This window comes from Misgurnus anguillicaudatus, chromosome 22 (assembly GCF_027580225.2).
Source record: "Misgurnus anguillicaudatus chromosome 22, ASM2758022v2, whole genome shotgun sequence".
Taxonomy (NCBI): Eukaryota; Metazoa; Chordata; class Actinopteri; order Cypriniformes; family Cobitidae; genus Misgurnus; species Misgurnus anguillicaudatus.
Genome location: NC_073358.2, coordinates 6,819,981 through 6,846,208, shown reverse-complemented (window position 1 = coordinate 6,846,208; position 26,228 = coordinate 6,819,981). Strand labels below are relative to the sequence as shown.

Sequence of the window (26,228 nt, the reverse complement as noted above, 5' to 3'; positions counted from 1 at the left end):
CTGATCTGAATACAGTATGACAATCCAAATGTGATATTAATGAAGCCTCCTATACCACAAAGAAAGGACGGAGGGGGATGTCGGCTACTGAAACATTTCCTGTCCAATGCAAAATGACCCACTAGAGATCGCCTGCTGCATCGATGCCAACGGACTTCTGCAGCAGTCCTGCAAAGTTTTGTTTGTTGACTTCACAAGACGACCAAGCATCGAATATTAAACCATGAAATCAAATTCACCTTTGCATTTGGTATAAATGAGGTCTAGACCAAAGACAATACAGTATATTGAAAATAAATTCAATCTGAAGTCTGGGACATGCTTGAAAGCTTTTTAAGACAATTTTACACTGTAGGTCCTGATCTTTATTCAGCACAGTGGTTTCACACAGCTAAATTCATTCACGTAATTTCACTTCGCACCTACTTGCCAAACTAATCTGCATAGTAATAACTTATACTATAACTTAGGCTTGGGCGGTATCCAAATTTTGATACCATCAAACCGCCTCCCTATTTTACCCCGGTATACGGTATTACCGTGAATAATTATAAAATTATGACGTAAGGCTCAGACAGCGTCACCATAATGTTGGCTTGTGGCTAAACCCTTCAGAAACTGAATACCAAACACTAATACTGAAAAAATAGCAAAATAACATGCACAACAATATTAACAACTTTTATTAGCAACAACCAGCAGTTTATAAAAAAGTTAAATACAAAGGTCAAACAGAATTAACCAGTTGCTGGTTAAAAAGTGATCTCTTAATTAGGCTATTATAGACAGTGGACTAAACGCTACTACAGTTAGCCATCTCATTCCAATTTCCAGGATCTTTTTGTGTGAAGTGAACAAATCCCTCACACTCAATTTTTCATAACTCGCCTGTTTGTACTTATAAACCAATAAAAACATTTGGCGCAAGGTCAGGGCATTTGGGTTCTGGCGCGAGGTCACGGCGCTTGGTTTTGTGCACTCACATTGCATCAAGCTAAAATGTTATCAAAGCAAGACTTGAAAAAAATTGCTCAACATTTAAACCTATTTTCTGCACATTCCACCATATTTTAATGAAATAACGAAAGTCCTCCTTCTGTTAACTTATATTTCTGCATATTCCAGCATATAAAATAAAAATATTTTTTTTGTAAAATCCAGCAATAAAATAATTAAAACGAAAGTCTTTCCTGGTTGTATTCCAAATTATTAACATTTACGTCTTTTAACAGTAAAGTGCAGATTAAGTTTTGTTTTTGTAAATCATTAGACATTTTTACCAGTTAATTAGGTTTTGTTTTGTAAAAAGCCTTTCTTTAAAGTGAATTTCGTTTTGTATAAATTGTGTCTTAATTTTAAGAAATGTTTCATCAACCAATTGCATGTATTTAATAAATAAAAAGCAAATATACTAGAGAATATAATAACCGTGACATGGAGGCGCTGGCACGGCGCGTTCGCTTGCATTGCATTGTTAACTAGAACGCACGGATCTCACCATAAATTTATGAAACTCATACATTAGCATTAAATATCTTTGCTGCATTCTTTCTAAAGCAGACAAGGGCTTTCTTGCGGCTCGCATAAGCAGAGCATTGCATCGTCCATGTTTCACTTAACAGAAGTTGACACTTGTCTTTTTGAAAAATAAAAAAGTAATTATAATTATACAAAAGAGTTGTTCTAGTCGTTATTAGAAGGCACAGAGTGAGTTAGACCTGCCTTGGCGGTGCATCTTTTATGCATTCTGAAGGTGCCTGTTTTATCCATCGTGTTGCATTCTATTAGGCAACATTCCGCATAAGATGGGTTTAGATTTGGAAATGGATTACATCTACATTTCAGTGCTAACTGATAAGGTGATGATGATCATCATCTTTCTTTATTATTTTTAGCACTACCTCAAACTTAAGCGGCTTCTCTTCGAAGCTGTCATTTTCTTAAATAAGCCGCGGCAATGTTTCAAATGAGCTTTCTAATGAGACAAACGCCTTTATTTTCCACGCGATCACCTTACCCAAACCATTTTGAAACTAAGGAGTCATTTGTCCTCCGATTGCATAAGCAGCATACAAGCTCCTCGGCGACGCGTTTGCGGGAATGATGTTTCGGATGAGCCGGAGGCAGAGCAGAAGAGAGATGCGACAGAGTTGCGAAATTGCATGCGCAGCTCGAAATAGCTGTTATTTCAAACAGCGTAACATATTTTAAACTCTTTGGTTAATGGCTCGATGGTAGGTAAAGAAAATTTTTAGATTTCGCCCTCCCTAATTTAATATTTAATCCTTGTCTGCTATATAAGTTCATTGTTTTTTTTTTTAATGCCGGTATGGCGGTATAGAAACTGATACCTTTGCTATTTTTAGATCCCGCGGTATACCATATTACCGTATTACCGCCCAAGCCTACTATAACTCCTACATCAAAATAACAGCATGCAATGAGGTTAACAGCAAGAGACAATAAAACCATCCAGAAACTGATTATGAAGAAGAAAATATTTGCGAAAACACACCATTTACGAAACCCTTACCCAATATTTTCTCAAGGCGTATTAGTGTCACTGTCTGACATCACTTCTATACATCTTATTTCTTGTTTTTACTGAGTAATCACATTTCAACACCACTGACTGTTTCAGCAACAATCTATAAAAGTCTTCCTCAAATATATTTCACAGCAGATAACAAACTCGCTGACTAAAGTCTTACCACAGTCAAAGAGGAAGGCAATTCGAAATGTACTCACAACAGAACACAATTTACCCGTTAAGCAATAAGCTACAGAAGGCCATGTTGTAAATATACTGTAGTTATGGCTAAAGGGCTGTGCAGAGGAGCAAGGGTGACCCCCTATAAAAGGGTTATGGATGACATAAAATGTTTATTCACTAAATTTAACTGAAATTATTAATTTAAAAAATGCACTTTTAAATGTGTTTCTATCAGAAAATAAGTCGCCAGTGTGTGTGCGAAAACACTAGGACTAGGTCACAGCGTTGCCAAACCTCAGGGTTAAATATTACACGATCAGCTACACCAGGGGTAGGCAACGTCGTTCCAGGAGTGCCGATGTCCTTCAAAGTTTAGCTGCAGCTATAATCAAGCGAATCTGAACAACTATTCAAGGTCTAGGCGAGGTTTTATCAGGGTAGGAGCTAAATTTTGCAGGACATCGGCACTCCAGGACCGACAATTCCTACCCCTGAGTAAAACAAGCTGCTATTACAACAAGAGATGTTTCATGTGACATGAGTGATAGAAATCTCTGTGTATCCCACTCAGCTGCACAAACACTGACTCATTTCATCATTCAACACTAAAAAGTTACTGGAAAATACCTAAAAATGCAATCGTTTTACAATTACTAGCATATGAATACAAATTACACCACGTAAAATATGACATATAAGGGGTAGTTCACCTCAAAATGAAAATAATGTCATTAATGACTCACCCTTATGTCGTTCCAAACTCGTAAGACCTCAGTTCATCTTCGGAACACAGTTTAAGATGTTTCAGATTTGGTCAGAGAGCTTGTTAACCCTTCATTGAAAATCTATGTACGATATACTGTCCATGTCCAGAAAGGTAATAAAAACATCATCAAAGTAGTCCATGTGACATCAGTGGGTCAGATAGAATGTGTTGAAGCATCGAAAAATACATTTTGGCCCAAAAATAAAAAAATACGACTCTATTCGCATGCGTGAGACTAAAGTCACGTGACTGCAGTGACGCGGATGACGTGTTATCGTCAAACTTACAGTGTGCGCCCCCTCAGAGTGTAAACAGCTGGGGCGCACCAGATAACACGTTAGCTGCGTCGTACGTCATCCGCGTCATTGCAGTCATGTGACTTCAAGAGAAAAAGTCATAGTTTTTGTTAGTTTTGGACCAAAATGTATTTTCGATGCTTCAACACATTCTGGCTGACCCACTGGTGTCGCATGGACTACTTTGATGGTGTTTTTATTACCTTTCTGGACATGGACCGTACATCGTATAGATTTTCAATGAAGGGTCAACAAGCTCTCGGACTAAATCTGAAACATCTTCAGCTGTGTTCCGAGGATGAATGGAGGTCTTGCGAGTTTGGAACGACGTGGGGGTGGGTCATTAATGACATTATTTTCATTTTTGGGTGAACTATCGTTTAATGATTGCTGAATCACAGCAGGTCATAAAACAGGCATTAAATTTCAGTGCAATACTATTTTCTTTGTTTTACTGTAATGTTTCTCCTTCGTAGTTTCCTCTATGGTGTCACTGTGTAGGTGTTTTGGGGAAAACTAGTCAGTCCTACGGCATTTAAACTTTTGACTTGCTGTTCCAAAACACATTACGATTCATTCTGTGGGGTTCAGTGGGTGGTGTCGGGACTTCTGACTGTAGGTCATGGTGAGATTATTTAGGAAAATCAGGGGTTGACCGGTCAGAGAAAATGTTTGGACTCACCATTCAGGCAGATGACACTGCTTCATTTAAACTGACTAAAACGCTTATAAAATGTGACAATTATGTGTTTCAGAGCAGACACGAGATACATTCTTATGATGTGGTATAAAAAATTTTGGCAGAATAAAATTAAAACTGAAAACATTTAAAGTGTTGTTTAGTTATGTGGTCCATGCATTGTTGACCCTATAGTGTCTAATAAAGCTGGGCAGTATAAAAGTAAATTTTTTGAAAGAAATAATGTGTAGGCTGGCTGGCAACTTTAAAAAAAAAAAACGCTGGTGGGGAATAAGTTTAAAGACATATTTATATTTAATACTGTGTAATAATACACTATAATGCCCCATACACATTACAAGCGACTATGTCACTGTTTCGCTCGTCTCTTTCAATGAGGTCATTAGCAGGCATTTTGAAATTTGGTTTTCATTTATGGGTACCGTCCACTCCGGTAGCTGACGAGAGACGGATGAGACGATGAGAGTCTGAATTATACACTAACCTAAAGGATTATTAGGAACACCTGTTAAATTTCTTATTAATGCAATTATTTAATCAACCAATCACATGGCAGTTGCTTCAATGCATTTAGGGGTGTGGTTATGGTCAAGACAATCTCCTGAACTCCAAACTGAATGTCAGAATGGGAAGGAAAGGTGATTTAAGCAATTTTGTGCGTGGCATGGTTGTTGGTGCCAGACGGGCCGGTCTGAGTATTTCACAATCTGCTCAGTTACTGGGATTTTCACACACAACCATTTCTAAGGTTTACAAAGAATGATATGAAAATGGAAAAACATCCAGTATGCGGCAGTCCTGTGGGCGAAAATGCCTTGTTGATGCTAGAGGTCAGAGGAAAATGTGCCGACTGATTCAAGCTGATAGAAGAGCAACTTTGACTGAAATAACCACTCGTTAAAACCAAGGTATGCAGCAAAGCATTTGTGAAGCCACAACACACACAACCTTGAGGCGGGGACTACAACAGCAGAAGACCCCACCGGGTACCACTCATCTCCCCTACAAATAGTAAAAAAAACGGCTACAATTTGCACGAGCTCACCAAAATTGGACAGTTGAAGACTGGAAAAATGTTGCCTGGTCTGATGAGTCTTGATTTCTGTTGAGACATTCAGATGGTAGAGTCAGAATTTGGTGTAAACAGAATGAGAACATGGATCCATCATGCCTTGCTACCACTGTGCAGGCTGGTGGTGGTGGTGGTGTAAAGGTGTGGGGGATGTTTTATTGGCACACTTTAGGCCCCTTAGTGCCAATTGGGCATTGTTAAGCATTGTTTCTGACCACGTCCATCCCTTTATGACCACCATGTACTCATCCTCTGATGGCTACTTCCAGCAGGATAATGGACCATGTCACAAAGCTTGAATCATTTGAAATTGGTTTCTTGAACATGACAATGAGTTCACTGTACTAAAATGGTCCCCACAGGCCCCAGATCTCAACCCAATAGAGCATCTTTGAGATGTGGTGGAACGGGAGCTTCGTGCCCTGGATGTGCATCCCACAAATCTCCATCAACTGCAAGATGCAGTTATGGGCCATCATTTCTAACAAAATGCTTTCAGCACCTTGTTGAATCAATGCCACGTAGAATTAAGGCAGTTCTAAAGGTGAAAGGGGGTCAAACACAGTACTAGTATGGTGTTCCTAATAATCCTTTAGGTGAGTGTAGTTTGGAAACAATATGTTGTCTTCATAATATTACAATTACAGTACTATTGATATAACACGGTTTCAATGTTTCTTTATATATAAATGGAAATAAAGTTTAGGAAGGGGGGTCTCTCACAAAAAGTTCATCATATTTGGAGATCCTTGACAGTTGAAAACTGCTCCTCTGGTCCTACTCCTTACATCAACATATTTCAAGATGACATGCTGTCATACGGTATCATTGGTCACTTTTGTCCACTTTTGAGTATGACTTTTGAGCAAACTCGCACCTACCTGAAAAGCCTTTCGGCCGCTAGGTGATGTCACGCATGTGACAGAGCGCTTCTCCACCAGGTCCAAAGCCTGCAGGGCACACGGGCCGAACACAAACCGCAGCCTGAGTGAACAAGGGAAAATCAGAAAGATAATGTGATGAGTGATCTCTCTACCGCCACGAGAAGTGAAAGTGGAGAAAGATTCTCACAGGAAGCTGTAGGCAACCAACTTATCTTTCTTTTAATCAACAGTATGGGAGTGCTACATCATAAAACCAAACCAGACCTATAAATACTACAGAATCGTGGTTTCATGTCACCTCAACTTAATCCAACCACAAAAACTCATCAGAAGTCAATTATTCACCCAATAATGCAAAACGTTCAGGGCGTGTGACGTCAACATCCATTTCTGGAGAACTATGGTTCCCACAGAAGAATAATTACTGTGGTTTAATGCTTCTCCCTATGGCTGCTTGGTGACTTTAATAGTTTTATTTATTCAGACATTGACATCTGAAAAGTGTTGCGTAAAGGCATACATGTGTGCTTGATAAAGCTTAAGTATATCTGACAATCAAGAGGAAAGAGCTGGTTTTAATGTATTTTGTATTGTATGAATGTTGATGTCTTTCTTTGTTCAGTCGAGAAGAATTATGTTTTTTGAGGAAAACATTCCAGGATTTTTCTCATTTTAATGGACTTTAATGGACCCCAACACTTCACAGTTTTAATACAGTATAAAATTGCAGTTTCAAAGGACTCTAAACGATCCCAAACGAGGCATAAGGGTCTTATCTAGCAAAACGATAGTCATTTTTGGCAAGAGAAAATACAAATATGACTTTTAATCTACAAATTTTCTTCTTCCTCCGGCTGTGTGATGAACCAGCGCGACCTCACGTAATTGCGTAATGCTGTGGAAAGGTCACGTGTTACATATATTAAACGCACATTTGTGGACCATTTTAAACAATAAACTGACACAAAGACATTAATTAGTATCATTTGACATACAACAACATTGGAACGGTCCTCTTTCTCCACACTTGTAAACACTGGGGTGTAGTTTCGATACGTCATCCGTGACCCCTTGACGTGATGACGTAAACCAAGTTGTGGTTTAAAAGTGCATATTTTTTATTTTTCTTGCAAAAAATGACAATCATTTCGCTAGATAAGACCTGTATGCCTCATTTGAGATCATTTAGAGTCCTTTGAAACTGCAATTTTAAACTGAATTAAAACTGTTAAGTGTTGGTGTCCATCAAAGTCCACCAAAATGAGAAAAACCCTGCAATGTTCTCCCCAAAAAACACAATCTCTCCTCGACCGAACAAAGAAAGACATCAACATTTTGGATGACATGGTGGTGAGTAAATTATCTGGATTTTTTTTAAGAAAATTGACTAATCCTTTAATTCTTTTGTGTTCAACAGAATAAAGAAACGTATACAGGTTTAAAACAACATGAAGGTGAGTAAATGAGGACCGAATTTTCATTTTGGGGTAAACTATCCTTATAACCCCAATTTGTTTTCATTAATATGAAAATAGCAACAAAATTATTTATAAATGCTTCTCGGCATGTCTGTTTTATTATTATTACAAGAATATAGAGTGCACACATCTTAATGTTCTGTTATTTGTCATTAATAATCATGATTACAGTATGATGGGCCATAATAGACAATAATGATTATGGTTTCAATATTGCAGTCCTCTGGATTGATTGCCCGGGTTTCTCTAATCCACATCAATTTAAAGACACTTCTGATACTACTTTGCTTTTCGGTAAATGTATAAAGCCATTAGCCTTAAAAGTTAATTGTTTCTGCCATTTTCATCATTTACATACTTTAAAATGACATTAATTTCATAACATCATGCAACTGTTGTGCACTGTATATATTTATGGTACATTGGAGCAGCATTGAACAGACTGTTCAAATACACATAAATGCCATTTCAGATACAACTTCTGCAGTGAAAATATTGCTTTCTTATACCACTTAATCAAACCGTGTAAATAAACATAAATGTAATTTCAAATACACATTCTGCAGTGAAAAGATTGCTTTTTTGATACCACTTCATTGCATTTTAGAGCCAAAAATGAGAAAATCTTTATATGTAAATCCTTGAAATCATTTTGAGTTCATATCACTTTAAATATTCAGTTCAAAATGCAGAGGAATACCCATAAGCCTTTTCGCCTTAATATTTTGAATACTTATGCTTGGTCAATATTATGATCTGATGGGTGATTTTGGATATGGAATACTAATCTTATAGTAAACTTGATTTTTCTACCTTATCCAATTAAAGTCAATTGGTTTGGGTTATTCTGAAATGTTGACATAATAGATTAAATGTAAATGTAAAGACATAAATGCCAACGTATATTTATTTAACAAAAGGTAATTATAAAAATAGCCATTATAAAGGTTAAAAATAACCCTGGCAAAGATTGCTCCTTAATGGATAGGTTAATTTCTGACCCTGATTTGCACCACAGCTGTAGGTCATGATTTAGGATGGATGTAGGGTGGTACTGGTGAAGGGACATTTCCATTCCAAAGACCAACTGATTGGACAAAATTGATCGGAATTGACCGGACGTTTTCCCAGAAGAATAGATGGCTTTAAAGCTAATAAACATAAAGCAAGAGCCGCAAAACTGCAATTTTATTTCAGGGGGTCTATAATTTTCAATGCATGGGCACGAACACCTGCCACTATAACAGCTCTTAATCTTCCGGGAAGGTATTCTAACCGGATGTCGGAACATGGCAGTAGGGATTTGGTCCCACTCGTAGGCACTGATGTTGTGTGATGGGGTCTGGTCCACATTTATGTGCGAGCCACTTAAGTTCTCAGTAAACCAGTCTTTTATAGACCCAGCTGAAGACTAAAAGTCCATCGCCAAAAAGTGGGCATGTAGTTCAGAAGCAAGCACACAGTTTTCTAAAGTATCACTGCATGCTGTGGCATGTACTGAATTACTAGACACACAATTTCATTACACATCCATGTATTTTGGCAATGTAGTGAACATATTAGGAAGAGGAATAAATAATACTCACGCTATAAGTAAATCATCTGGTACTGCCGGCCATTTGAAAAAAGAGAATGATAAAGTTAATATAAGTTAATTGCATTTGTAACATATTTTTAAGGCATGTGTGTTGTACACTACCAAAACAACTAGAAATTAAATATATTGAATTCCAGGATAAACAAAATAACTATCTATCATGCCGCGAAGTAGCCAACAAACAGTAAATTTAACTTATTTATGTCAGTTACTATGGTTCCCTGGAAAAAGACTGAAACAGGCACAAATTAAAAATGACATCTTAATCTTAAAACCCTACTGTGATCATCAATCATTACTCCCCTGATACTCTTCTCTGGCATCAGCTGACATTTTTTCAGCAAAATAATGTTATCGTTCTTAACTTTAATATTACAACATCTACTATACTGACCCCTTATATGTTAACCCTTAAAAGGGTAAATTCATTTTAGCAAAAAAAGAAATTTAAATGAAAAAAGACCAACTACGCAGATTACTCATCTTACTAGGATTCAAATGTCCACCTGCAACCAAGCACGCACGAACGCACAAGCACGTAGCAAATCATCATGACTCAAATTCACTGTGGGACAGCTTTCAAAACACTAAACAATTGCAATGATGCTTTATTTTCATTATATTTCTCTACACCTGAGAGTCTTACTCTGGTTTGTCTGTGAGTAGGTTCGTTGAATGTCTTTAAAAAGCTGCTCAGCCACTGACAGCAGACACGAGCCCATCGTGCGTCTGAAAATACAAACATGACGTCATTATAAGTCACTCACAATAATTACTGTAATTGTTATGAACGTAAAACTACTACAAACTTATTATGTTAAGTGCACGTGTTACAAAACTGCATCTCTTTAGAGAAAAACGTATTTAGTATATCAACTAATTTGAATAAATGACAAATAAGTCATCATAGACTAGACATAGCTTCTGCATTGATGTTAAAGTGTTTATATCATTCTTGTCCTTTTTAGTAAGGGATAAATTATCGAAAATGTCTATCAATAAAATACAAACATGATAAAATTTGAGCTTCATACCTGTTTATGTAGTTAATATGACAGCACAAACACAGGCATGATGGTCAGGCTTTACCGTGTTCGTGTTTCCCGGGTTTGCGGAAGTTGTTGACCGCTTGAATGGAATTGTGGGATTTGTAGTTTAAAAACTCGACGTTAAAACCCGAGGTTGTGTTTTAAAGTTTCATAAGTCGGCAATTATGCGTAAAGAATAATGAATATATATAAAATTAGACAAGTTTTAGCAGCAGTATTACTGATACTCGCGCATAATAAAAACATTTATTAACTTTAAATATAATTTTAAATTCACTTATTTTAATTTAAATGAACGACTTAATTAATTTTAAAAGGAACACATAATGAAACAAAATAGACAATGTAAAAACAAATCTAATTTAAAATAAAAACCGTTAAATAAAAGTCACTGTACATTAACATAAGATAGACGTATATCGCCATCTACTGTGCATTTAAAGGTAGGACAACTTAATTTTCTCCAAATATAACGTAAGAAATTAAAGAATTGGGAGTATTTAGGACACTAGAAGATCACAATGTATTTTATTAAACTGGAAAACAAAATGTCAAGCCAGCTGACATAACTAATTAGCATATTTTTTTGCTTAAGTTAACTTAAACTTTGCTTGAGGTACTAATTCTTTGTAAGACAACATAATCGCATTAAAATAAAAAAGGGCTTTTAAGTGTCCAAAGTTTTTTTTTAATTATGTAGGCTATATATTTCGCATAAATTACAGATTTTATATTGTTAATATATTTATATATATTTAGATGTTTATACTTTTTGTTTTTGTTTACGATGCATTTTAAACAACACAAGTCATTTATTTAAAAATAAGGATAAAATATTTTGAAAGCAATTAAATACAAATAATAATGCAATAGAAAAATATATTTATTTTTACAAGAACACTTTGAACTTTTCAACAATGAGAACAATATGTATACACATGTATGCAACAAATCCAACATAGTATACAAACAAACATACTAACACAAACTTAGATGTTTAACCTGTAAGTACATTAGAGTCCATTAATATGAGGGTGAAGAGATGCGCTTCTGAAAGGGCAATGCTGGCGCGTGTGCGCCCAATCACCGGTGGCTGAGCAGACCGGACACACGTAGGTTCTTAAAACCGGGCATACGATCTTTCCGTCTTTAGATTTAAGTCTGTGGCTCGTGTAGACCTCCACAGCCTCGCCGTTGTGTTTGCAAAAGCCGCATTTGTCGCGCTGATCACGGTACGAGGATGCGCTGCTGCTGCTGGCGCTGCTGCTGATGTTACCGACAGAGCCGCTGTCCAGCCTCCGGGGACGAAGGTTTTTCAAGCCTTCATCATCTGCGCAGGTCTGCCCGGTGTCCTTTCGGTTGAACAGATCCGACAGCGTTTTGTGCAGATCCATATAATCGTGCCACATTAGGAAGCACCCGTCAGGTGAAGGGATGGCGGTCTTCTCATCATCACGGTTGGACTGCATGGTGTTCATGATGAAGTCAAGAAATCAGGTCTGTAACACCATGACTCCAGGCGAGTATATATAGGGACATTATAATGTATCCATTTTAATAATCCAGACATGGAGTGTGAGTCCTGTCTGGAGCATCGCACAGCTGTCTCATTGAGCTTGGCTGGGGTAACTTGGCGGTGACCCTCGGCGCGTCTTGCTTGCCCGGGGTCTTTTAAAGGTCACCGAGTCGCGCACGTGGTTTTGTTTGTTTTTATAGTATCATTACGGAGTGGCACGTGTCGCGCGACCTGTCTGGAGGGTGCCACTTACCTAGCACGTGCGCAGCTGCCTGTCTGGCTTTAAAACTTAGCTACACCCCACGTCGTGTCTTGCAGGTGGAATTGCAACATTTTAAAATAACATTTATTAAATGTATAACATTGTAACATTTTATTTTTGTGACAATTAAGTCCCAAACTCCGCTTAAATGTCTATAGTAGCCTACTATAAGAAATGCACAGTGGCCGTTTGTATTTTTTGTATACATCAAACATATATATAATTTCAAACAGTTATGAGCAAATACACTAGTGGTAAACAAAATTTACCACCGGACGAGTGCAATGAACAAATACGTAAAAATATGCAGAATAGGGCGAGTGCAATCGCAGTTACAAAATATTTTAGAAAGTCAAAATACAGAAACATTACAAATGTTGTATACATAGCTTTAAGATACAGTTTCGTATTTACACATCTATAGTCCCAAAGAAAAAATACTATAGTATATTATAGTAAAATTACCATAGAAAAATGTGTAGTAAAATTACTGTAGTAAATACTATAGTGTTTTTGAACCATATAGTAAATATATTACAGTAAACTGTATTAAAAGTACTATAGTAATTTATAGTAATCTAACTATAGAAAATGAAGTAAAATTACTCTAGTAAATACTATAGTGTTTTTGAACCATTCTATAATAAAGTAAACTGTATTAAAATACTATAGCAATTTATGGGAAACTTACTAAAATTAAAAATAAATAAATAAATACATGTACAAAGAAATAATTAAAACAAACATAAATAAATAAATAAATACAAAAATAAATATGCAGATTAATTAAAAAAATACATAAATGAGTATTGCAACTTTTATTTATTTATTTTTCTATTAAAATATTTTTAACCCATTTATTTATTTCTGTATTTATTTATACATTTTAATTAATTAATTTATTTATACATTTATTTATTTCCACATTTATTTATTTTTACATTTATTTATTTATTTTATATTTTTTTCACATCATTACATTTATTTATTAATATATTTATATATTTGTACATGTATTTATTTATTTTTAATTTTTGCACTCCCAGTCCTCCTTATTGGAAATGTAAAAGTACTCTAAATACTATAATATAGTATACTACAATACACTATAGTTTACTGTAGTAAGAACTAGTTACTACAGTTTATCAGTTTACTTTAGTAAATACTATACTATGTGTAGTAAATACTATAATTTACTACAGTTTACTATAGTTAATACTTAAGTATACTACAGTATTTTTCATGTGGGGTAGCTTGTACTGGGGGGAAGTGTAGCTATAACCCCACAAAGCACGAATATTATAATGGTTATATTTATTGTCATTAGTTGGAATTTAGTTATATGATTGCACGTGGATGGAAACTTTTCAGCAGTCTGGAGGTGCGTGTCGTGAAAGACCGATAGTGTCTTCCAGAGAGTTTTGGCTAGAAGGGATACAGAAAACGCATAAATCTCGCGAGATGTTGGTTTAGGGGCATGATTAGGATCAAAACAGCACTCATCCCGCGATATTCCGGCGTTTGCTGAATCCCTTCTAGACACAACCCTTCCAGAGGGCAGCAGTGTGAGGTGATTGCAAGTCTAGTGATTAAAAAATCGATGCCAAAAACTAGTAATACACTAGTAGTAACCAACGACTGTGGCCGGTTGCAGATTCAATGGATTATGCTAAGCTAGCTAACAGTGGTACCACCAGAGATTGGCTGAATGGATTCCAAAACGGTAAAAAGCAAATGTTTAACTCTAGGGGTGCTGGAAAATTAGCATATTTTCAAAAAAAGGGGAGTGTCCCTTTAATATTTACACAATTTGGATTCAACCGTGAAGATTTGTTGGACTGACACAGAGCTTATTTTTTGCGAGAACCCAAAAGTCTATGGAAAAAAATGTATGGGCTTTCTGACGGGAAGGAATCGATGTCCTGGTAATTTTTTTTATTTTTGTAGGTTAGCCTACAAAAATATGTCATCCCTCAATATTAAAGATATCAAGGTTATATTGTTGCTGAAAGTTCTTTATGTAATGCATTTACATTAATTCAAGCAAAACTTGTCTTTAACCCTCCAATAACAAGCCACAAATTTTAGTGCTCAAGATACACTTTTATTTATTTTACTAAAAAAACAGAAAAAAGGTCAACATCAACATTATCCTTATTATCAATACAGTATACTCAATATCTTTCCAACAGAAATAAAATACAACAGTTTTTAATCTTATATTAAAATATCAAATAGTTTGCAATCTAACAGTGCGTATGAATTACACGTTACTGGCTTTATAGCAGAAAAGTTGTTTTGTTGTTCCCTTCGTTCTGCCAGTGCCGTTCAGCAGTGGAGTCAAAAATAATAATAATATTAATAATTAAATAAAATTCATATACAAAAATGAAACCATCCTTTGCGTGTTAATCTGCCCAAGTGTTGATCATGCAATTAACACAGATATTTCTACAACAGAGTTATCAACAGACACTTCGGCTTGCAAAAGTGACACGGGAGACATTTATTCCTGAATCAAGATGCAACGTTTCCAATCTTGCAAACCATGACTTGCCCAAAAACCGGATTAACCGTTACGGTTTCCGTCCCATACCTCGAAAGGTAAAATGAAACAATAGTTCTACTTTACATGTACTGAATTGTACAGGCACAATTAACTGTATATGGTCATAATAAATAGGACCTGGATTTACTCGGACAAGGAAGGTCTGCGATCTCAAATCGAAATATGGCCACTCGCAGCATGAGATTTTATTTTGGAAAAAAATGTTCGCTTCCACTCTCTCACGTCACACGCCCTTGTATCACATGCACAAATGCGTATGAAAAACCTATCGAACAAATAATATTTATAAAACATATAAATGCTGCCGTTTACTGGAGTTTAATAACAGGTCGCCTCCAGCTCCGGGATCACTGAACTGAGCTTCAGAGCATCCGGCACGTCGGACGCAGGCATCCCAGCAGGCATCTGCGACTATGGCGAACCGGCATCCCGTGTTGCGTTTGTGTGTGTGTGTGTTTCAGGACACGGTGTGATAAGTGCAAAATTTCGAATAGGTGATGCTGCGTCCTGGACACGCTTGAGATGGTCTCTCTCAGTTCTTCACCGTGACGGGCGCGAGGCCTGGACTCCCTTTACACAGAAACACGACTGGACACAACGAGTGCAGGGGACGATGGACACTGTCTCTCTGTTCCCTGCCGGACTGTTGGTTTGTACAGAAATAAAAGACGACGTTTGGTAGGAAGGGAGTCAGTTGCACGGTGGTTAGACGTCAGTCGAGAAGTAAAGTGTGTTTTTCTTCAGCTCGGAGAAGGAGATGGGTTGATGTTGCAGGTAGTACAGCAATACCTGAACCTGTGAAACAAACAAAAGGGATAGGATGATGATTGCATTTATGTATGTATGATATTCACTGCTGATTAAATAAGTGGACAACATGTTTAACCCCACGTTAACCACTAGATGGTGCTCTCGCTCCTTCATAACAGTGTGTGGGTCTATTGAAACTAAAACAGCTGTGTGGTTATTTGGATGTCCAAAGACAGACACATATTAGTTTAAATGGACTGGAAGCACCACACATTGTCATGAGGAGACAATAACTAATATTTATGGAAGAAGACCTGTCAAAAATGCGATACTAATACTGTAAAATACAGATGCATTGAATTTTTTATTGATAGACGATTTTTCTGCTGATACCGATGCCAAAACCAATAGTTACAAAATTAATGCAATAAACCGTTTAGTAATTATTAGCCGAAAAATTGCTTTTAATTAGTGCTGGGCAAAGATTAATCGCATACAAAACAAAAGTGATTTTTTTGCATAAGATATGAGTTTGTGCTGTGTGTAATTATTATGTATATATAAATACACACACATTCATGTATATATTTAAGAAACATTTACATGTGTATGATATATTTATTTATATTTTTATATTTTCTATTAACAATAAAAATGGATATATAAATAAAAATGTTCTGAAATCAGGGTTCCCACACCTTAGTTAACTTCAAATTCAAGGACCTTTCAAGGACTTTCAAGGTCTAATACCCTCAAATTCAAGGACTAAATGTAGGGACATATTTCAAGTGAGAGCAAGGTTACATTGTGTTACCTTTTAAGATACATTGTCACTGTTCCCTTTCGAGGGAACTCGCGCTGCGTCACTGTGATGACACTTTGGGGACGCCTTCAGTGGTAAGTGCGTCTAAATGTGTAAATCAAATTTAATCAATGGTGAGGCTTAACGACGAAGACAGGGTGACGCGGGTGCCAGGAAGTATATCGCTATCTGAAATTTTGCCAAAGACGGTGTTACAGGAGCGCAAAAAGTATGCCAAGGGAGACGCAGCGTCTCGTTCCCTTCTCAAGGAACAACAGTTAATACGCAACCCGAGACGTTTTCATGTGTCAAACAAAACTATGCAAAAAAAGCATTTTGGTATGAATCAACATTCGCATACAGAATATATAAGCATTTAAAGCAAACAGTTTAGCACGTGTGCTTAAAGGAATATTCCATTTTCTTAAAAGAAAAATCCAGATAATTTACTCACCACCATGTCATCCAAAATGTTGATGTCTTTCTTTGTTCAGTCGAGAAGAAATTATGTTTTTTGAAGAAAACTTTGCAGGATTTTTCTCATTTTAATAAACTTTAATAGACACCAACAATCAATACCCAATTCAACACTTAACAGTTTTCTTCAACGGAGCCTCAAAGGACTATAAACAATCCCAAACGAGGCACAAGGGCCCCATCCAGCAAAACGATTGTCATTTTTGACAAGAAAAATAAAAAATATGCTCTTTTAAACCACACCGTTTCGTCTAGATCCGGTCCAGCGCGACCTAACGTAAATGCGTAGTGACGTAGGGAGGTCACGTGTTACATATATAAATATTGTAAACAATAAACTGACACAAAGACATTAATTAGTATCAGTTGACATACAACAACGTCGGAACAGTCCTCTTTCTCAACACTTGTAAACACTGGGGCGGAGTTTCGCGTTCGTCTTCTGTGACCTCTTGACGTCATGACGTATTGCGTGGGGTCACGCTAGCGCATCACGACCAGATTTAGACGAGAAGTTGTGGTTTAAAAGTGTATATTTGTTATTTTTATTGGGAAAAATGACAATCGTTTTGCTAGATAAGACCTTTATGCCTCGTTTGGGATCGTTTATAGTCCTCTGAAACTCCGCTGAAAAAAACTGTCAAGTGTTGAGTTAAATATCAATTGTTGGGCTCTATCAAAGTCCATTAAAATGAGAAAAATCCTGCAATATTTTCCCCAAAAAACACAACTTCTCCCCGACTGAACAAAGAAAGACATCAACATCCTGGATGACATGGTGGTGAGCAAACCATCTGGACTCTTCTTTTAAGAAAATGGAATATTCCTTTAAAAAGTCTAGAATTTTTATGATCCTACACTACACAGGGAATAATACGTATTTTTTTCCAGAAAACTTCTTGCATAAAATAGATTCTAGCACTTTCAATGACCTGTATCCATGTATGTTTATTTACAAAACTTCCCAGGGCCTTGAATCCCCCCCCCCCAGATTCACAAACTTTCAAGGATTTCAAGGACCCGTGGGCACCCTGTGAAATGCATATATGTATGTGTCTGTGTTTAAATATACACAATGATATTTAATATTCACTACCCACAATCCTAACCTTCACCGACATCTGTTGTCATGTTAAACCTGAAGCAAAATATGATTTGGCTGACTAATAAGAATTTTACATTTTGATGACCAATTATTATACTAGTCAACATTTGAAGTGGATCAAAACCCAAAACCTTCATAATTCCCAAAACTCGTTCTCGTCTTTAGACAACTTTAATGAACTTTTTGATCCACTTCAAATGTTGACTAGTGTATATAGTTAATAAAGGTTAAAATAGGTTGAAAAGTATAGACAAAAGAAGTAAGGACTGACCTGTGCCATGACGTCATGGCTCCAGATGTCAGAGGCCAGCGTGATGTGAGCTTTATTACTCTCTGCCTCCGAGGGTCTCAGCAAGGTGGGACCAAACACTGTGGCCAAATTATGCAAAGACATCTTATTCACCGGCTCCTTCTCTGCCACCCTAAAACAAAAGGACAACATTTAAATTTCACCAGTTATTGCCAAATACACGAAGGTGCAGGTGCATGAAGTTGGCCAGCAGGTGTCTACAGCGAGCAGTGTTGATGTTTTAGTACAGTGTGTGCTGGGTACATTATGTTCCCAGACTAATAAAGAGCTATGATGAAGTAATAAAGATATCAGCGTTTATTAAATTTGAGACCCTGCTTGTTCATTTTGGAATTTTCAGACAGATTAGTGTTACTGTGACAGCTTTATCTCACATATATTAAAGGGTACCCCAACTATACTGTATACCAGTGACTGTGGCCCTTAACCTTTTTCACTTCAAGGACCCCCAATATCTGAAGCCCCCTCACCTTACTCCATTTCTACCCGAAAGACTAGACAGATACAGGGTTCTCGAAGTCAAATGTCATTTTCACTGACTGAAATTTCCATGACCTACTTCCAGGATGCCGTGAGCCTGGATAATGTAGTGTACACCGTGAGTTTATAAAAATGTAGCCTGAATGCCCGAAATGAATAAACAGTGCCAAATAAACAGCTGTTTAAATTGTAGTTTGCGGAGGTTTGGACATGGAAATGGTATTTCTTACGTCACAAGTTAACAAGCAGATTACATTTTGATTTGAAACAAAAATCCCTGATATTCTGTGACTGGAAAAGACCATTTAAAATTCCAGGATATTCCAGAAATTCCATGACCCGTGGGAACGCTGCAGATACAAACAATAAGAAATATATAGATTTTTGGTTGTTTTACAGTATCTAATTTTAATGCTTTTTTGTCCATAAAAGCCCTTCTTGGAAATCTGTTGAGGCCCCCTTGTGGGTCCCAGTCCCCTAGTAGAGGTCTCGGGTGCAAAGAAATGTACCAGACCCGGAATGACCCGAACCCAACGTGCATAAATCTTTTTTTTAAATAAAGACCCGAGACAAACTCAAAAAACCCGAGACCCGAGTCCGATGCGAACCAGTGCCAATTTTTTTAACCTGAATGTAAACGGCACCGATGTGTGTGCAGTCTGCAGGTGACCTCATTATCTGACAACGACACCAAGGTAACCGCTAAAATTTACATTTAAAATGAAAAATGTATCTACCGCCAGCCAGACGATGTCGCAAGCGCTCTTGTCAAACAGAAGAGGGGTTAATTTGAAAAAGTACATCAATGCACACTCACGAGAACGTTCGGGTCATCTTGGGTCCATTCGGTAAAAACACATTCATTTTAAAATCCCAGAGACCCCATGCCATTATTATTATACCCGACCCGTGTGCGAGGCACACGTGAAACTTTTAGACCCGAAACCCCCTTGGGTCTCGGGCCGGACCTCGTGTTTTTGGATCTAAGTGGACCTGTGAAGATCTGTACATGTATGGCATAAAGTTTATGTACGTTCTGTACGATGGTAAATGTGAATGGGTTGCATCTGTCTGTGTGCTAACTCCATGGGTCCGCCAGGAACATGCTGAGATCGCCGTGTTTGTGGTGTGTCTCACCTCTTCAGGTGTTCCAGCAGGGTGAGGAACGTGATGAGATTTGGGTCCGGTAGCGACCGCAGCAGATGCATCATGCAGTTTTCTTTAGCTGCAGGGTCTGATAAAGCTGTGATGAAAATGTGATGAAAAGTCTTATTAAAATAGCGACCAGCACCAATATACAGTCAGTGTCTCTGTATAGTGTTCTGCATTTCAAGGAATAGGTGAGAGGTGAAAGGTCATACATATGCCCTCCATGAAGGCTGGGTACAGTCGATCCGTGAGAAGAGGTTCTGGCAGCTCCCTGAAATACAGTTTCAGTGTCCCTGCTATGGCATTAATGTCCATGTCACTCAACATCACCAGGATATCTTTGGTATCTTTGAGAAAAAGAGAGAGAAAATGAGAAAGTCAAATATGTAATAAATGCTATTAGCAACACTCAAGGTTATCAATCCGTATCACCGTGTTTTATGACATAACACTGAGTATTATGTCCCATATGTTTGCTCACTATACAGCTATGAATATTCCCTGTGGAAACATATGAGTGTGTGTTTATATGGGCAGCTGACAGCTGGAGAGACCGGCCCTGTGTGGCCTTTCCCACAACATTTCGGCTGATTTTAGACAGAACACACAGGCCTCCGGTGACCTCACATGACCACAGAGAGGAACGGAGACTGATGGAAAATAACCAAGAAAGACGAATATTTTGGTGACTGGATGAACAAAACAAACATTATTCGACTTTCTACAAAGTCAAACGCAGTATGAGATGTGATGGGAAAGATCCCTGGGACGGATATTTTGGTCGCTTTGGCTACTCGAGAAATGCAAATACTCTAATAGCCTATTTGTCAATATTTATATACATCAGATCGACAATTTTAACCATCTGACATCTGGAGACACTACGGTGCCTTCCACTGTGTTCTGTATAGGTGGGTGATTCTCGCGAAATTAGACTTATGAGGTGTCATGAAACATTTTGATAAAAAAGTTAGTGCTATCAAAATAAGAAGCATACAGTTACAAACATCTCTTCACGTACTATTTTGCACATGATTTCAAATTACATCATACAAACCAATTTTGTTGTTTTTTCCACATTTGAGGGGAAAATTGTCATTACCGCAACATGTCCATGACTATTTTTGGGTTCTTTGACATGAAAATATATTTAGAATTAAAAAATCTAAAAAATAAAAAGCTTCAGTGCATGTTATACTATAAATATTTACAGTAAAGAAACATGTGGTATTTGGTGATCATTAGTAAATGTAGATACAATATAAGGAATATAAATGTGTCGAAGAAAAATTTTCTCATCCTCCGCAACAATTTTTAATCATTGTTTAAGCCCTCAATGAACTAACATTTTCAAAAAAAAAATTGTTGGAAGGGACATAATTGACTGTGACACTCAAGATGGCTACCAGGTAAGCAGTTCTTATTTTTTCTCTCCAGATAAAAGTTGAAATTTTGTTTGTCATAGTACCTAGACAACTTTTTAGTTCTCATTACCGAAACATGAGTTTGTAAATGCATATATTTAATGTAATATCTTGTTGCGGTAATGATAATTTTTGATAATTATAATCTAAAAAATGTAAATAATTCTATAGGAAATATTTTAATCCTCTAAAAATAATGGTTATAGTAAGTTCAGACCTTAATCTTATATGTGCAAAAAATGGCTTCAAGGGCTTTTAAAAAAGTCTGGATTTCGTGAAAATCACCCAGGTGTTATTTATTTGACTGATGCCAAAAGTGACTTTTTTATCAATATGTGTGATCCCTAAGGATCAAACCCATGACCTTTTCTGATGCAATGCTACAGGTACACAACTTCCTCTCATCCTTTCAGTACATTAAAACGAAGAGGGTTGATGCTTAAAAACCAATCAGATTGCATGATACCACCTAAAATGCCACCATAATCGACTCATTTTCACACATGTGTCATGCAATTGTAATTCTTTATTTCTTCATTTTGAAGGACTGAAAGCCTCTTACTTGTGTCAAATGCGGCTTTGAGGGCCTGGATGTCCGTAGCCACTCCTGAGATTCTGTAAATGCCCACTTCATCAATCCCTCTCTTCTCCACCTCCTCAATGCACTGACGCACAATGTAAGGCACCTTGGAGCGCTCGCGCCTGAGCAAAAACACAAAACGCACAATTGAAAATGAGGGAAACTGAGATGGGGAATTATGCAGGTGCTCATATGAATGAAAACGTTTTTGCGTACAGTAGTGCTGCCTCACAATTAGTGGCGACTTTTGCAGAATAAAAGTTTTTGTTAACATAATATATGTGGGTGTACTGTGTATAATAATTATGCATAAATACACACACACACACACACACAAACACGCATGTATATAATTAAGAAACATTTCCATGTGTATATACAAAGTTTATATTTATATATAATTTATATATTTTTAATACATATAAACCCACTACAGAAAGACAAGTTGTTATATTTTACTTTTGTATAATTTGAATGTTAATGCCTTTACTCACTTTGTTACAACGCTGATTTTTACTCCAAACACACCACTTTGCTTTTTAGACGGTGTTCGCTTCAAGCTTAAGTCCCGACTTGTAAACTTCATTGAAAACTCCACTTTAATCTGAAGAGAAAGACACAGAAAATTTTGTAAAGGGCAATAATGGAGAAGTATTAATACATTTTATACAGAATATATATATAATACACACCCCATTCATTTCTATGACATCCATGTGCCAGTTTTTGGACTGCACGGTCTGTGGGTCCAGCTGTGTGGAGAGAGAGAGAGAGAGAATTAGAGTCAACCCAAATAATTGTAGTTCACAACTCAAGGCACAAAACCAAGACACTGTAGCTACAGTAAATGAGTTTACCCCAAAATTTAAATTGTACAGTTTACGGTACTCATTGACTTTCATAGTATTTGTTCATCCCACTATGAAAGTCAATGGATAATGTCAACAGTGTGGTTACCATCATTTATTAACGTATCTTTTTTTTGTGTGTGCAACAGAATAAAGAAACTAATACAGGTTTCAAAACAACATGAGGGTGAGTAAATGACAACAAAACTTTCATTTTTATTTGAACTATCCCTTTAAGTGCATAAAATCAAAGATTTGAGCTACTGTATGGAGACCAGTGGTACCAGGAGCTAGAAGTGCCCATTGATATATGGACATAAATGAGGGAAAACGGATAAGGGCATAAATAAAAGGAGTAATATTTTAAAAATATAAAAAGACTGACATTTACGACAATACTGATTTTTTATGGTAAACCACTTGGTTATTTTTCCCATCTGCTTATTTTTTCTGCGATAGAGAACACAACAGCTATTCTAACTAAACTTTCCCAGACAGTTCATTTCACGAAAAATAAAACCATGGAAACCTCAGAGCAAATGTTTGTCTTTGTTATTAAATTTGGGGATTTGATAAAGTTACTCTACTGCTGTATAAATATGAGAGCAGTATGCATTATGAGTATGCAATATGAGAGACTGCAAACATAAGCTTATAAAGAGTCATAACACAAGAAATAATATTATTATACAAATATTATAAGTAAACACTAGTGAAAACATTTCAACATTCTAATTCCTGAAAGAAGAATAGTTATAATATACTCACCCTCACGTTGTTCAAAACGTGTATAAATGTCTTTGCTCTGCTGAATACAAAGGAGGATATTTTGAAGAATGTTTGTAACCAAGCAGATCTAGGGCACCATTCACTTCCATAGTAAAAAAAATAATAATACTATGGAAGTCAATGGTGCCCCAGATCTGTATGGTTATTAACATTTTTCAAAATATCTTTATTTGGGTTCAGCAGAACAAATAAATGTAAACAAGTTTGGAACAATGTGAGGGTACGTAAATGATCATAGGGTTTTTAATTTTTGGTGAACTATCCCTTTAAGAGATAACAAAATGCTTACATTATAGATTAAAAGACAAATAGCACTATTTAGCAATAAATTAAAGGTGCAGTGTGTAAATTTTGGCGACATCTAGTGGTGAGGTTGCGAATTGCAACCAACGGCTAAAGCCACTGCTCACCCCTCACTTTTAAAACACATAGAGAAGCTACAGTAGCCGCCACCAGACAAACATGTCATAGTCGGAGACAACCTAGTAAAAAAGTTTGTCCATTAATGGCTTCTGTAGAAAAATTGTGGCACAAAATGGCAACTTCCCTGTAAGGGGACCCTCGTGTATGTAGATAAAACGTCTCGTTCAAAGGTAATAAACACATAACGGTTCATTATGAAAGGTCTTTATACACCCCTGATAATATAGTTTTGTAAATTATTTTGCATTTCTGTAAAGAGATCCTTCTAAAAATTACACACTGCACCTTTAAGGATAAAAGTTCAAACAGCATTACACATATACTTTATATGTGTGCATGATCTCTGAAAGTCAATGTTGACATTTGAAATCACCTAAACAAACACGCCCCTACCCCAATAAAATCTGAACCTTCTTTTGATAGACCCACCCCACACATACGCAACCCAGGAAATGATGTTGTTTAGTAGACACGCCCCTTACTGCTGATTGGCTATAAGAGTGATTTGGTAGTCGGCCCGACTCTCTTTCCGAAGTGTTTTTCAAAAATCACACACCCCACCTTTAACTAAAATAGCTGTTAGAAATAAATGAAAACATTTAGGGGGGTAACAATTCTGAAAAATATCTACTGTACCTAAATATTGAACAAATATAAACATTCTCATTTTTTCCTGTGTAAATACATTTTTATAGTTGCATTACTCTTTTTTAACAAGAGAATTCCTTTTACTTTAAGTCTCACATGAATTTAAGTGCTTTTGAAATTCTGTGAGAATCAAAGGAGAAGTTGCTCATGACAGACAGTGGAGAAAATCTGTGCCGTTTCCAATAACGCACAACTCTCACAGGACAACAGATATAGCTCACTTTCTCTCGTCTCTTCTAAACCAGTTTTCCATGTTTGAGAACATGCCACACAGAAGATGGATGATGGGATGGGCTCTCCGGGGATGACCCTCCCATCTCTAAAACCAAGCTGTCAATCAAACACAGACTCTAATGTAGAAGATGAAGGTTGAGAGACACAACATTCAGTTTAACAAATCATACACACAACGATTTAACAATCCATGCTCTCAGATTTGTAAACCATAGCCTGAGTTTTTGCAATCCGTACCCACAAATTCATAAACCGTGCGCACGATTTTGCAAACTGTACTCATAGATTTGTAGCCCCTCCCTTATTTAACAAATCTGTAGTCCACAAGCATGACAACAGCTCCATGGTAAAGAACACAATGTGTTTAAACTTCAGATTTTAAATGGAGAATTTCCTCAATTTTCGAAAAAATTATTGACGTTAACTTTTCGAGAGGAAAAGGTAAAAAACAACAATACGAATAATGCACAGATTCTTTCATTCATATTAACCAAATAAGTCTTTAAATAATTATATAAAATTGCATAACTATTTAAAATTGCATGCTACTTTTAAATGTACGAATGAAAGTAAAATCTGATTAAAATATTACGTATACAAGCATGTTTCCGTTTAGGAAAATACATAAAAGCTGAGCATAGTAAAAACTTCATTAATTCCTAAAAATATCCAACAGGATTAGGAAGCGGAAAGCATGAATAAAAGCATCCACACTGTAAAAAATACTTTGTTCAAAATCAAAATCTACTCAGATTTACAAGTCATGTCAACAGAGATGAGTTGTCACAACTTATAAAATATAGTTGAGAAAAGTCAACTTAATTTTATAAGTTATAACAACTCACCTGTAGTTATAACAACTCATCTCTAGTCAAGATAAATAATTGTAAGTTGAAATGACTTGTAAATCCAAGTTGATTTAACAAAAAATTTTAAGGCACCAAAGTATTTTTTACAGTGCATGAGTACAGTTTGCAAAACGGTAGAGATGGATTGCGAAAGCATGCGCACGGTTTATGAATTTGTGGGTACGGATTGCAAAAACTGAGGGTATGGTTTACAAATCTGAGAGCACGGATTGTTAATTTCATGCGTATGGTTTATTAATCCATGTGCACGATTTGTAAAACTGAGGGAACAGTTTAATAATCTGTGAGTACACTGCAAAAAATGATTTTCAAGAAATTTCTTTGTATTTTTGTCTTGTTTTCTTAAATTAAAAATTTCTTGATGAGCAAAACGACCCAAGAAAATAAAGTCTAGTTTTTAGACAAAAAATATAAAAATTTAAGTGATTTTGTGCATAA

At 36.5% G+C, this 26,228-nt stretch overlaps 3 protein-coding genes across 8 annotated transcripts in view; all 3 read right to left on the bottom strand.

Moving 5' to 3' along the window:
- The window catches only part of zswim7 (zinc finger, SWIM-type containing 7), a 49,296-nt gene extending 38,610 nt beyond the window's left edge, over positions 1–10,686 (bottom strand). Inside the window, exons 1-4 of one of the 2 annotated variants that reach the window (XM_055200565.2) lie at positions 10,541–10,686; positions 10,153–10,235; positions 9,496–9,517; positions 6,429–6,531 (exon numbers count right to left, since the gene is read on the bottom strand). In XM_055200565.2, the coding sequence (XP_055056540.1) occupies positions 6,429–6,531; positions 9,496–9,517; positions 10,153–10,228 (201 nt within the window). In that variant the 5' untranslated portion in view covers positions 10,229–10,235; positions 10,541–10,686. The remainder of the gene's footprint in view (positions 1–6,428; positions 6,532–9,495; positions 9,518–10,152; positions 10,236–10,540) is intronic. The other variant, XM_055200563.2, reaches the window with a different exon arrangement.
- A 734-nt stretch (positions 10,687–11,420) lies between these two features.
- nanos2 (nanos homolog 2) lies at positions 11,421–12,434 on the bottom strand. The gene has a single exon (XM_055200562.2). The coding sequence runs from the start codon at positions 12,031–12,033 to the stop codon at positions 11,569–11,571; it is 465 nt and encodes a 154-aa protein (XP_055056537.2). The 5' UTR covers positions 12,034–12,434; the 3' UTR covers positions 11,421–11,568.
- A 1,981-nt stretch (positions 12,435–14,415) lies between these two features.
- abr (ABR activator of RhoGEF and GTPase) overlaps positions 14,416–26,228 on the bottom strand; it is a 193,612-nt gene continuing 181,799 nt past the window's right edge. For all 5 annotated transcript variants that reach the window (XM_073860676.1, XM_073860677.1, XM_073860679.1 and 2 more), the window contains 7 exons: positions 22,672–22,731; positions 22,474–22,583; positions 21,962–22,101; positions 20,188–20,322; positions 19,964–20,069; positions 18,308–18,458; positions 14,416–15,697 (listed from right to left, as the gene is read on the bottom strand). In XM_073860676.1, coding sequence (XP_073716777.1) covers positions 15,608–15,697; positions 18,308–18,458; positions 19,964–20,069; positions 20,188–20,322; positions 21,962–22,101; positions 22,474–22,583; positions 22,672–22,731 — 792 coding nt within the window. In that variant the 3' untranslated portion in view covers positions 14,416–15,607. The remainder of the gene's footprint in view (positions 15,698–18,307; positions 18,459–19,963; positions 20,070–20,187; positions 20,323–21,961; positions 22,102–22,473; positions 22,584–22,671; positions 22,732–26,228) is intronic.